Raw genomic sequence first — 14,272 nt, 5'->3', positions numbered from 1 at the left:
TGTAGCTCAAATTTTGTAATTGGTCTGAAAAGTTTTGTAGTGCTAAATTGCCAAGTTCGAAATGTTTTTATAAGATTAGGATCTTCTATTGAAACAATAAAAAAGCCATGCCACCCATGTAGGGCATTATATAATATGCTAATATTGAGTGAAAAAAGTGACTGCGAAACCAATTTTACGATGTTTGAAAACTGGGCAATTTTAACTTGAATGGGATGGATAGTTACTCAAAAACAAAGTTTGAGTGAAGGAGCACAAACTTGACTTTGAGGTTTTGAGACAACTTCATAATCTAGTTAAGAAATGTTGTATTCTGTATATCAAGTTAAAAGAGCACAAACTTGAAATGCCATCAAGTTCGTTCCTTTCACTGGATCAATTTCCCAAATACTTTTCCTTACTCATTCAAAGCACAAACACATTACCAAGAAGCATCCAGCAAGATGAGAAAAAAATGATCCATTATACAATATTTACAAACTAGGATAGCTACTCAATAGGTACATGAAAGTTTATAAAGCAAAACTAACCAGCCGCAACCTTCCAAAGAGTTGCCAACAAGCGGCACTCCCCATGGATTTTGATTAGATTGTGAAAATATCGTTTAATTCCATTTATATGTCAAGGGTTTCTCACCTTGCTTTACCACCATGGTTCTGTTTTCTTCCCCATCAAGAACAAAAGAAAAAAAAAAAAATTCTTACTGGGAAAGTAAAAAATTTAAGACAAATTGTAACTGTTAAGTATCCACATCCATATTATAACGATTCTAATAGTTGCTGACATTGCATGCCTAAGTGCAAGAGGCTTTGTGTTCAAACCTACAAGTACGTGCATGCTACCCAATTGATTTCACAATCTGGAAAAGAACATGCCCACCACTTAGTAGCCCTTGTTTCCACGAATCCTAGCTCTCATGTCAACCTGGTAAAAACAAAAAAGATATAGCACATTAATGAACGCGCATGATTGATTTCATAATTAGAATAAAAAGAGTTATTATCTAATGAAATGAACAATATACTTGCACATCTTTTCTACAACCATAACATAATTTACACTGTTCAAGAGAATTTGACTACAGATTTATTTATTCTCTCCACTGGACATCAGCCCATAGATATCATAATAATGATAATGCTCACAAAATTCCTTTTTCCCATCTCATTAGAATGAAAGTAGTGGTTATAGTGTGCACAAACACATAACACACCCAGAATGAATGAGAGAGATCCAAAAGACCTAGTTGATGCTATGAACAAAGATGACATTTCCTGATATGAAGAGCGAATTATTTGTTTACTCCTTTTAAAGATATAACAGGAAAAATAAAAACGACACTTGGGGGCCTGGGGCTGTTCAGTGAAACTTCGCTTACACACAAACAAAAACTTTCCTAGTTTAATGACTCAATGCAATAGGTGCTGTTAATGCAATTTTATAAAAGTATCTAAATCCTTAAATTAGAGGATTTTGGGCTTGAACTTAGTTGACACCTTGAAGTACTTGATCCTTAACTAATCCCAATATTGTCCAAGTACTTGAGGCTCCAAAATCTCTCTCCACCATTTAAACATACTCCAACAAGAACAAACATGTATGCTACATTGGTCGGCATCATCCTCAAAATTTGTACTCCCTTCTTCCCATTTTGCTGGTCTTTCTTTCTTTTTTTAGGATATCCTATCCCATTGTGGTCTTATCGATGAAATCATATTTTTTTTTTTTATAAGTAATCAAAATATTACTAAAAAAGTGTCAAAAGTGCAACCCAAGTATAAAAGAAGAATACTAAAAATACACTTAATCAGAACAAAATATATATATATATATATATATATATATTGAAGAAAATTAGGCAAATAATCTATACATCAGCTGTATCAGCTGTCTAGTGGTAAATAGTATTTGAAGAAGAAATACTTTAGCTCCAACACCTTCCTCTCGCAGTCTTCAATCCTTTATCATTTCGTCTCCTCTAAAGACACAACATTAGGCAAGATAAAACAATATTCCACGTTGCAGCAATCTGAAGACTGCCACACATCCCTCTCCAACAAGCGAAAAGGTCTACCACTTGTTTTGACATAACCCAAGCTAACCCAACGCGGCTAAAGAAAGCATTCCTTAAGGCCATATCAATCAATAGAAGATGATCCACAAGCTCCCTACACGTACACATACAACACCAATCAACTACTAAGACATGTCACTTCCTTAGGTTATTCTTGGTGAGGATCTTTCCTAGGGCGGTTGATCAACCAAAAAAAAGTCACTCTCATGGAGACCTTATTCTGCCAAATACTCTTATACGGGAAATGAGTATTATCATGGGGAACAAGGACATTGTAAAACAATCTAACGTTGAACAACCCTCTCTTGGAAGGGGCCCAGTGAAAATTTTCTTCAATTCCTCATCTAAATCTAAAGGATTACAACAAATTGAAAAACGAAACAAAGATATCCACCTTCTAATCAAACTTTAGAAAAATTAAATCTTCCCTAGTGGTTTAAGATAGCAATTAACTCTTTTATAAACTGGTGTGATTTCGCATGAGTTCAAAATCCTCGATCGTATAACAAATCAACCGCAATGCCAAATAGTTAAAATTCAGTGAAAACATGGAGAAAATTAATCATTTTCCCAAGTGTTCTACTGAAAATCAAAGAGAAGTCTCTGAAAAGTTAATTTCCTCAGTTTTTTTTTTTTTTTTTATAAGTAAAATTTATATATCAAAAGCGCTGAGGGACGCAACCCAAGTACACAAGAGAAAACGCCTAATTGGGAGAAGAAAAAAGAACAAGAAAATCAAGATAACTAATCACTAAAGGGGCAAGCCAAACTGTTGTCCAAGTGAAAAGTGTGTAGAAGAAAAACGCCTTGATGTCCTCCAAGGATTTCTCAGAATCCTCAAAGCATCTCACATTCCTTTCTAACCATAAACACCATACTATGCATAGAGGAACCATTTTCCACGCAACGACACTTCAAGAGCGCCCTCCCGACCACCAACAAGCAAACAAATCCACCACCTTTTGAGGCATGACCCATGACAATCCAAATTGGCTAAAGATAGCATCCCATAGAGAGCGAGCAATCTCACAATGGAGAAGAAGATGATCAATCGTTTCCCCATCCGATTTGCACAAGCAACATCTATAGATCACAATAAGATTCCTTTTCCTAAGATTATCGATTGTGAGGATCTTCCCTAACACCGCCGTCCAAGTAAAGAAGGCCACTCTCGTAGGTGCCTTGGTGCGCCAAATACTCTTCCATGGGAAATGACTAGCCTCAGTACTAGCCAAGACATTATAGTAAGATTGAATATCAAACTTCCCTTTACTGGATGGAATCCACCACATTTTATCATCTCCTTCCCTATTCATTTTATGAGAGTATAACAAAGTATAAAACAAGGCTAGCACTTCCAACTCCCAATCATGAATCAACTGAGAAAAACTAATATTCCATTGAAGAGCTCCGCCCATGAGATTCAAGTTGTCAGCAATAGACGCGTTTTTAGCATTAGCTATGGTGTAAAGGATTGGAAAAACATCCTTAAGACACGCTTCTCCGCACCACACATCATCCCAAAATTTGATTTTGGAACCATCTCCTGGATCAAATCTTGTATGGCTAGACAACATCTGCCACCCCCTACTAATGTACCTCCAAAGACCCACCCCACGAGACCCCGAGATATTGATAGAATGCCAACCCCCCCATTCGGACCCATATTTAGCATCCACAACCATTCGCCACCAAGCCCGTCTCTCATGCGCATAACGCCATAGCCACTTCCCTAACAAAGCTTGGTTGAACAATCTCAATTTCTTGATCTCTAAACCTCCTTCGAAAATAGGAGAGCAGATCTTATCCCATTTAACGAAATAATATTTGAATTCATCATTTAAATCTCCCCATAGAAAATCACATTGGAGCTTCTCTATGCGCTTAGAAGAAAGAACACCATTAATGGACAAGGATTCAATGGAGTTGCATCTTCTATTAGAATTGACAATCCGATGAAAAAACTCGGTACACTTATCACCCTTCTTGAGCCAACGGATCCTAGATTTTTGTCTCCAGCTAATTTCTTCTTGTAACAGAGCAATCTCCAATTCCCTAACAATCACCCTTTTTCTATTCTTCTCTTCTTCTCCCAATTCTCTCTCTTCCTCCAATCTATCCATGGCATTCAATTCTTCCGCTTTCTCTTTGCAAATAACATTAACATTTCCAAATTCATTCTCATTCCATCTTATAATATCCATCTTTAACATCTTAAGCTTTCGTGCCAAGATAAAACTTGGAGTGCCAAAAAAATTGTAAGAAGACCACCAAGCTCGCACCTTTTCCACAAAACCATCAGTGTTCAACCACATATTCTCAAATTTGAAAGGCCTCTTACCCCCAATCATACCGTCACAATCAAGCAAGATGGGAAAATGATCCGAGCACAATCTAAGCAACCTCTTCTGAAGCAGGCTAGGATATTTGGCTTCCCATTCTGGAGAGATTAAAAAATGATCAATTCTAGACCGAGAATAAGAATTGGACCAAGTAAATGTCCCTCCTGCAAGTAGAATGTCCACAAGCCCCTGTTTGGAGATGAAGTCCGAGAACTCTGACATTGCGATAGTGAACCGCGCTCCCCCCGACCTTTCACTAGGGAAGTGAGTAACATTAAAATACTTATCAAAAAAAAAAAAAAAAAAAGGTGAGTAACATTAAAATCACCTCCAATAACCCATGGCACCTCCCACCAACTAGAAAGGCCAGCCAACTCTTCCCAAAGAAAACGTCTCAAGTAATCCAAATTTGGGCCATAAACCCCCGCAAAAGCATGTAAACTCATCCTCTACGTTCTTGAATAAGCAGGCTGCAACGAAGTCCCCCACATAGACCTCAATCTTCGAGACCACCCTTCTATCCCACATCACCAAAATGCCACCAGAAGCTCCATCAGAAGCAACAAAGCACCAATCGACGTAAGCACAACCCCACAAATTATTCACAAAACTGCTGGAAATCGATTCCATCTTCGTCACCTGTAAGCACACAATGTCTACCTTCTGTTGTCTAAGCATGTTCCTCACCCTCAAGCACTTATTGCCCTCATTCAAACCCCTCATGTTCCAAGAAACAATCTTAGGCTTCATGACAGATCTCTAAGAGTTCTTCCCTTAGCCCTCCCCCTACTAGCATTACCGTCATAATTAATGGAGCATGTAAGGTTATTGAGTTCTTTCATACCTTTCTTCCCCGTATTTGAGGCCACACCTATTCCCATTCCTTCATTACTCACAATAATAATCGTGAACAGCTCTGAAAGCTTCCTTTCATACCCATCACACGAGATCCCCATATAATGACTAACTCCTCCACAAGCTTCAGAAATTTATTAGCAGAATTAGACCCCTTCTTCACCAAAAACCCCTTAGCTGGATAGCATGTCAGTGAACTGTGCTCTTCCATCTCATATTCTTCCAATTCTACACCTGTCAACCTGGACTCCCTGAGAATAATAGAATTCTCCATCAAATGAGGAACAATAGACACCTCCATGATGGCTTTAGGGGATCCACTAATCCTGTCCTTCCGGTTTTCTAAAGGAACATCCATACAATCTCCCATCGTATCTTCCATCCCTTTTGTCAACCCATCCTCCACCTTTGCTTCAGTTGAAGACAACTCCACTATTCTAGTTTCTATCTCGCAAGCTTTCAAGGATGATGGGATAAAGGCAATCCTTGCTCTAGATGATTCTACAACCCCAGGAATATCCCCCTCACTGCTGGAATCCCCAGGAACAACCCCTGTTGGCACAACTCGATAATCAAAGACTGCCGAAGCACCTGCCGATCGAGTTTCCAAAAGGTTTGAACCCCTGTCGCCACCCCCCACCTCGCCCGCTTCCTCCAGTTGCTTCATCGGCGCCCTTTGTTGCAGGTTTGAGCCCTTGTTGCCACCCCCTACCTCGCCCGCTTCCTCCAGTTGCTTCATTGGTGCCCTCTGTTGCCGGCCCAGATGTAACACACCATTCAACATGCCGGTCAGCCCCATACCCACATTGATTGGAGCTTTTCCCAATATACCCAACTCAGATATTGCCGATGAACCTTCCTGATGCTGACCCATCGTAAAACGATGCCCGGCAACAAACGAGGAAGCTCCTGGGTCGCCTGGTTTGGTCGTCTTCCTTGTCCTTTGAAACTGTTTCACTCTTCTCGGCTTTAGTCTCCTATATTTCTTACCAAACCTTTTGGGCCCAGCCCCTACCGCTTGATTTACGCCCATCTTCTAATTGGGCTGAACGCCCACTTCTTCCGATATTGCAAAATCAATTTTTGCAGGCCCAAGCTCCGATGGCTCATTGACGTATGAAACCCGTTTGTCCACTGCCAACCGCTCCAAGCAACACCCAATCTCCAGCTGTAATTTCTCCAACGAATTTCTTAAATTGTCATATTCGCTACCTCCAAATACCACGTATCCATTGTCAGAACATTCCTTCCTTCCAGTACAGCCCTTTGTAACCGCCATCGCATGAGACAAATCTTTGCTACCCAACAAAACAGCTGTCGCTGGAGCTGGGTTGGCCGGAGAACTATTTTGCACCGGTGACAGAATTGCCAGAAAATCATTGGCGTACCTCTGTTTCTCTTCTTCTTCCACCAAATTACCCATATCCTTCTCCTTGCCCTTTGATGTCACCAGACATCCCACCGAAGATTTGAAAGTGGTTACTGGACCTGATGTCGCCGGACGACCCACCGGAGACTTGAGAATGGTCATTGGACCTGAATTAACTGGAACAACGACTTGACTATACTTCTTCATCTGTAACTCACCTGGATCTGCATTTCCTTCCGACAGCCATTTGGGCACCCTAGCGACAGGTTCAGTCGATAGCCCAAATAATTCCTCATTTGGGCGCAGCGTGGATTGCAGCACCTCAATATAACTTCTCCTCTTCTTCCCTGCATCATTTCTTTGAGTCAAATAAGGTTGAAGAAACCTTATGGCTATTTGCAGTTCAGACTCAAGTTTGTTCCATCCTAACTGATTTTTTCCTTCCGACACCATGACTGCCTTACGCTTCTCCCTCCCCTCACATTCTTCAATCACCAAAAAACTGCCATACCTATTAGAACATTTCTGGGCTAACACTCGAGGGTACCCTAGTTTGGATTGGTCTCTAAAGACCCTTGAATCCTTCACTGAAATCAACTCCTCAAAAATGTGCAGCAGCCAAACTGCTTCACTACTTCCCAGCCTTATGAACCTCACTAGGCCCTTGCTTCCTTGAATATCAAACTAGTATCACCATCCATCACCATCATCTGAAAATCTTTGGATTCCACCGACCAACTTCTTGATAAACCCATCTCACCACCGCCGGCAGCTCTCCTGAGACAAAAGACTATTCCTCCCACAAAAGACTACTACCATACTTCTAGCAGGACAAGTAAAAATGTTGAATCACCTGAGATATGGAGCTGTTGTTCACAAAGTTTCCAGAACTTCTCAAGAATATATTTCCTCAGTTACGTGGGATAGTTCTTTGAAAAGTTAATTTCCTAAATGTTCTACTGAAAATCAAAGAGACAAGTCATTGAAAAGTTAATTTCCTCAGTTACGTGGGATAGTTCTTAATAAATCATTGATTCATTCTAAACCTTTTAAAACTCTAGGAAAACCTTTATACTTCAGATGGAAACTAAAATTTTATGCAAATGTAAAAAACTTTTTTCTTTCTTTTTCGTTCTTAGTAAGTTACACACTTGCCTGGGGTCTTCAACCACCAACCACACTCTCCACCTCACTCTTGAGGGGGAAAAGGTGCCATTTGATTTAGACCTCATTGCAAAGAATCTAGTTTTGAGTATGTACCATCTAAAGTCAAATTATCATGAAATAATCATTTTTAACTACAGCTAGAATTTTTTTTCAACCTTGTCACGTAACGAATCACATCCCAAACAACTTGCCATCTTTTACCATTGTGTTGACGTCACTTGATTTTCCTGAGAACCCAATGCCCATCCATATATAAGTCACGCAAAGCAGGAGCAATGGGGTTTCAAAATTAAATGACCAAAGGTGTCACCAAAGTCTGTGTATGTCTGTTTGCGTGTGCGTACTTATAAGTATTGGTCTGTTATCTTCCTTAATATGTGATTAGAGATACTTATAAATACAGGGACAAATATGAAAATTTAGAAAGAGTAGCAGAAAAGGGTTTCATAAAGAAAGAAATGGGTAGCTCCCTTCTAGAAATTTCAAAGCACATCTTTTCAGCTATAAGCATGATAGAAGAAGAGGTTTTTGATGAGGCTCTAGTTGTGACTACATTTTGATGGAATCTACATCAAATCCGCTGCCACTATGCTGCTTCTCTTTGCAGACACCTGTTTTAGAGCATTGAAACTAAATCTTGAGAGCTACCTATGACTAATTTCTTAAAAAACTGTAACTAAACAAGGGCATCACAATCCTAGATGACTATCAAGAGGGTAAAATTTTCCATCTATGCAAGATTTAAGACTGACAAGAGACAAACTAAGAATAATTCATGACTTGGGGATCAGCAATCTGCAATATTTGCAAATTCAAGTTCGTGAAATGATGCTGCATCCTCAGTCTGAGAGGCAGAACGGCATCCCTTCAAAATAAATTGTGTGACTTAGATATGAACTGTGTTTCCCAGAAAACAAAGATACTGATGCTGTACAAATTATGTCAAACCAAGTCAGGTCCCTTTACACTAGGATAATATCCTACAGTTTCATTACATTTTTCCATAGCAGCAGCCACTTCATTGGCAGTTGGCTTTTCATTTACTAATTAAAAGACAAGGGAAAGAAAACGTAGGCATGTGAAAAGAGATACCAGAGAAATAAAACAAAGTATGAAGAATGAAGAGAAGAAAACATGCCTGGCCTCTTTTGCAATTGAAATATGTTTCCCTAAGTCCCACACACTCACTTGATATTGATGGGCTCTTCATCCCAGCACATTCTCTATATGATCGCTTCTCAACCTTTAATTGATGCATATGGCAACCAAGTTATAGATCAAGTCAAACAATTTATACAAGTATTTCTATGCATTTCACAACTACAAGCTCATATCATCATTGGAAGATCTCAAGCATGATAGATGTAGTAAGAGATTACAGACCTTAACACAATCAGATTCACTGAGGCACTTCACCAGTTCCATTGCTAGACCTTTGCAAGACTTAGACATTTTGCCTTCTTGTAGTCACCACTGTCCTCTCCTCCTGAAATAATTTTCAGCTCTTTACTTTTATGGCTTGATCAAAAGATTCAACCCAAGCCAGTGGTTTAACTCAAGACAATCCTAATCAATTAGGGATCCAGAATTGGAAAAGGGGAAACATCCTTCAATCATTGACACTCAAAATGTGGAATCAACATTTGGATTCCTTGTCTCTCCGGTGTGGGAAACCCGAATTCTTGGTGCATCCCAGAGGAAGCTCTCTAGACTTTGTTTGGATCATTTCCCTACCTTCCTTTATTGTGGTGACGCTCTAAGGAGTAGGTGTAGGTCTTTCAAATTTGAAAACATGTGGCTAAAGTTGGAAGGTTTTGTGGATAAGGTGAAAAAGTGGTGGGTCTCTTATAATTTCCAAGGCTCTTTGAGCTTCATTTTAGCTAGCAAGCTCAAGGCTTTGAAGATTGATTAAAAGAGATGGAATAAGGAGATGTTTGGCAGTGTAGAAAGGAAGAAGAAGATCCTTGTAGAAGAGATACATGTTTTTGATGTCCTTGAAAGAAAAAAAAAAGGGCCTTAGACGTTGAGAAGAAATTGACAAAGGCAAAAGTTGTTAGCGAGTTAGAAAGATCTATTCTCATGGGGAAGGTGAGTTAGAGGCCAAAACCTAAGGGAGGGTGATAAGTGTAGTAAATTCTTTCACACAATGGCTAACTCCAACAGAAGGAAGAACTCCATTGACTCCTCATTGATTGGCAGTAGCATTTCTACCAACCCCACGAAGACTAGCAAGCACATTGTCTAGTTTTACCCAAAGTTATACACCAAACAGTTTAGTTGGAGGTTGTCGATAGATGGCCTTTCCTTTGATTCAATTGAGGCAACCAAGGCTAGTTGGTTGGAGAGAGATTTTAAGGAAGATAGATTACCGGAGGAATGGTTCCCATCACTCCTAGAGACTTCTCTCTTACCACCTCCCCTCTCTCTCTCTCTCTCCTTCTTTCTCTAATCTCTCTCTCTCTCTCTCTCTGAACCTTCCCATGCACCCACCGTTGCTCTAGGTGGTGCAGATAGTGGCCGGAATCGCCAGCCACTCTCTCCTCCCTCAATCTTCTCCTACTCCCAAACCCCCATTTTTCTCTCTCTAAACCCATTCTCTCACGCTTCAAAATCCATTCTCAAATCAACACAATAACACCCATCACACAACCGAACGAGAGAAAACCAAATAAAAAAAATTAAAAAAAAAAACAAGAAATTTCTTTACCTTCTTTCTCCTCTTCACCTCCTTATTCTCGTTCTCTCTCACTCTCTGATTGAATTGGCAGCACAAGGAAATAAGTTTTGCAAGAGAGACGGCACGAAATAGGTTAAAAATTAGCTGTAATTTATTTGTTGTAGTTAAAATTTTCTTGGTTAAAATCTCAACTGTTGGATGTTCTTGTTTTTTTCTATTTCATCACAACTGTTGGTTGTTTTAACGGCGTTGATGCTGTACAGATCCATCAAAGTCTTCACTTCAGAGCTTTTTTCTATGCTTTTTAATTTTTATATTGTCTCAATTTTCCCCTCCAACTCACCAACAAATCTCTAACCCTTCGAGGAATGACCCATACAATCCCAAACAATTGCAACTTCACAATGAAGAAGAAGATGATCAATAGACTCCTCACTTTTCTTGTACATACAACACCAATCCATCAAAATAACATGCATCTTTCGTAAATATGGCATCATATGTTAAGGTATAGTTCCCAAAATCAATTAAGGCCTTAGTGTGAAATGATGTGAAAAGCATTGATGACGAATAACAATTAGCACTACAAGAATGCCTAAAATCTCAATCAAACATAAAATTCACAACACATAAACAATAATACAGTTGCAAAGGATGGTAATGGACACCTAAGCAATAAATTGTTTACCATAAAGTATAAAATTTTGCCAATCTAAAATAAGTACCACCTTCGAAAAGCAAACAATTAGGTATAAGCTTATTATTTAGGACTACTATGGAATAGACTAACTTTACAAACACAAATACAAAACTAATTAACTCTTAAGAGTTCATGTAGTCTTGGACGCGTAATAGCTTGAACAAGGATTAATGTTATTACGACCATAGTATCCCATCACAGCCACTCAGTTGAATGGGAAAAGAAAAGAAAAGAAAAGAATAAATAAATGTGTTTTGACATTATATATGGCATGTCAATTTTAGCACACTATTCATAGATAACCAAAATGTTCTTGTTGGTTGTCTGGTTTCAAACTAAACCCGGGAAAGAGAGAATTTTCAGAAATATTATGAATCTAGAGGTATAGCTCCAATTAACAATTATAACCCCAGAATGTAAATCAAAAGCTTCTCAGAACTCCCACATCAATCATTTGAATCATGTCCAATTCTAGTGACAAGCCACTCTAAATTATTTTTCATAAATCCTCCATGAAGCCATTCCCAATTAAACCACCAAAGTCTTTCACAACAAGAAGAATTCAATAGCAACAAAAAGTTGATGAAATCCACAAAGTCTGCTCTCTATCCCTTCCCATAAATCCCTAAAACAAACTAGCCCATTGAGGCTGTTATGAGAAGGAAACCCTAAGCATGCTGCAATTTGGGTTTCAGGTTAAATTAGACATACAATTGGGATGCATATTTATAAAGGACAACGGGCGTAAAAAAATTTAAAAATTTAAAATTAAAAAAATAAATAAGTAAAAAGGATATAAGACTGCTAAAACATATAAGCTTCGAGTAGAGAACACGAATGAACACAGCATTCACAACAAATGGACAGCAGTTGTGGCCTTTACAGCAATTTGTATAAAAAACAACTATTTGCCAATTTGTTCCCCAAAAATAAGGGGTGTAAACGAGCCAAGCTTGGCTTGTCCGGGCACGGCTCGTTTACTTTGAGGCCAGGCTCGAGCTCAACACGAGCCTAGAAATGTTGCTTGAGCTCGACACGAGCCTAGAAATGTTGCTCGAGCTCGGCTCGATAGGGTTGGAACCTGTTCGAGCTCAAGCTCGTCTATTTTGGTCGAGCTCGAGCTCAAGCTCGATTAACTTTGGGATGTATATGTACATGCATTTGGCAAAATGATTCAATCCTAGAATTCAATATTATGTAAAAGACCAACACCCATCTGTTAGATACTTTTTCTGCTCTAATTTCATCAAACACAAACCAAAATTCAGTAAAAAACAGAAACCCCAATACCTATCTATCCAAAAATATTTACAAATTTTCTGGGCAACTAAACAAACACATCAAACGGCAAAACCCCAAACCACCCAACACCCAAGAAGAAACGGAGAAAAAAAAACCCAAAAAGAAAAGAAAAACCACAAATCTTATCACCTCCTCCGCCTCCGATCCACGGCGTACTGCGAGAGTGAAACGACCTCCGAGAGCGGCGTGGACAGCGGGGTTGGCAGCGGCAAGTTCCTGGAAACCGGGCACGAGCCGTTCAGCTTCAGCCGGGCGTCGAGGTGTGTGGTTGCAGCGGTGGTGGTGGTGGTGGTTGCTGTTGGGGGCACTGGGGGAGTGGTGGGAGCGGCAACAGAGATAGGAGGCGAGGAGGATGGTGGAGACTGTGAGAGGAGGGTCGAGAGAATGGAGAGTCGAGAGAATGGATTCAGGTTAAATTTGGGTTCTCTGATTTGCAACAGTTGGATTTGGAAAAGTAATTAAATTTTAAATATTAAAGGTTTGATTCGTTTTACCAAAAGTTTATCCCATGCGGCTTTCTCTAATTAGATCTGGTGTGTGCTTGTTCAATATGATCCATTAATCATATATATACGTTTTCAACATTTAATATTACTCGTTAAATTAGATCAAACAAACAAAGCTTACCTCTGTTACACCATATACATACTTCTTAGTAAATGCTTGATAGCTGTCATTCATTAATATCATCCAACGGCTATTAGATCATTAAAACATTTTGGACGAAGAGAATCAACCGACAAAGCGCATGCATTACGGAATTAATCCTGGAATATATTCACCTGGAATTAGTCCTTTGTGTGCGTCTGATAGTGAGACCGGTTCCATGCAAGCATAGTAAATGATCTAGACTGTTTATTAGGTCATGACTTTCTTATTCAATTTAGAACGTTAGATTAATGAGCTTATTATGTCATGTGGAGCACCATATAGTTCTTTCAAATTGGTTTACACTTATATACCGTAGATCAAATTCAATGGCCAAGATTAAATTCAATTAAATTGGACGGCTACGATTAAATTCAATAAAAAATTCAAAATTCAAAATTTAAAATTTAGGAATAAAAATTGTGTTATGTAGTATTATTTAGGGTCAGTTTGTTATTTTAATTTCAATAATTACGATTTTAAAAATTGTGTTTTTTTCAATCGCGTATATATTTTTTTCTTATTTTAGATTAAGTATTTTTTAAATCACAACGTAAAACGCTTTATGTCACACACTCACACACACTAATCACTATTATCATATTATATATAATATTATTTAGTAATACATTAAAATGTTAATGCTTAACACGGGTCAAGTATATAATGTCAATAATAATATATATTCTATTTTATACGTAAACATTTATATACTTATATGATTGTATCATTATATGGGTCAATATTAATTTTTATATACTTATATTTTATGAACCCATGATCACGATTTATGACATATTTTTGATTTAAATTCAAATTGTTAACTTTTTACTTACTACAAATTGTGATTATAATGTATAAATTATAAGAAACACATTAGTTACTTAATTATTAAACATTTAAATTTAATCTAATGGTAATGGTCAAACTCTAAGTCCTAAATTCCTCATAATACATTATGAGGAATTGTTATGAGAAATTGTTTACGTAACAACTTGCAGGAAGTAAAAATTGTTAAGTTTTTACTTACTGCAAATTATGATTATAATATATAAATTATAAGAAACATATTAGTTACTTAATTATTAATTATTTAATGGTAATGCTGAAACTCTAAGTTCTAAATTCCACACAATCT

General features: G+C 38.2%; 1 protein-coding gene across 2 annotated transcripts; it reads right to left on the bottom strand.

The window, feature by feature from the left end:
• Nucleotides 1-444: 444 nt before the first annotated feature.
• LOC148588220 (cytochrome C oxidase assembly factor) lies at nucleotides 445-12,944 on the bottom strand. 2 transcript variants are annotated; one of them, XM_088512059.1, is made up of 5 exons: nucleotides 12,616-12,944; nucleotides 10,515-10,559; nucleotides 9,191-9,293; nucleotides 8,946-9,050; nucleotides 445-924 (listed from the first exon to the last, which is right to left on the bottom strand). In XM_088512059.1, the coding sequence occupies exons 3-5, from the start codon at nucleotides 9,257-9,259 to the stop codon at nucleotides 883-885; spliced, it is 216 nt and encodes a 71-aa protein (XP_088368185.1). In that variant the 5' UTR covers nucleotides 9,260-9,293; nucleotides 10,515-10,559; nucleotides 12,616-12,944; the 3' UTR covers nucleotides 445-882. The 2 variants fall into 2 exon arrangements, with proteins under 2 accessions (XP_088368185.1, XP_088368184.1); XM_088512058.1 differs by lacking the exon at nucleotides 10,515-10,559 and having other exon boundaries at nucleotides 12,616-12,941.
• Between the last annotated feature and the right edge of the window lie 1,328 nt (nucleotides 12,945-14,272).

This window comes from Corylus avellana, chromosome 1, assembly GCF_965113065.1.
Source record: "Corylus avellana chromosome 1, dhCorAvel1.hap1.2, whole genome shotgun sequence".
Lineage (NCBI taxonomy): Eukaryota > Viridiplantae > Streptophyta > Magnoliopsida > Fagales > Betulaceae > Corylus > Corylus avellana.
The sequence above is the reverse complement of the archived record's forward strand: the minus strand, read 5'-3'. Positions and strand labels throughout refer to the sequence as shown.

Coding starts and splice junctions, on each gene's coding strand:
- LOC148588220 (XM_088512059.1), bottom strand. CDS start 9,259: ATGTCTAAGTCTTGCAAAGGTCTAGCAATGGAACTGGTGAAGTGCCTC. Junction 9,051..9,190: donor GTGAATCTGATTGTGTTAAG/GTCTGTAATCTC, acceptor CATCAATTAAAG/GTTGAGAAGCGATCATATAG. Junction 925..8,945: donor TCAATTGCAAAAGAGGCCAG/GCATGTTTTCTT, acceptor TGTTTTTACCAG/GTTGACATGAGAGCTAGGAT.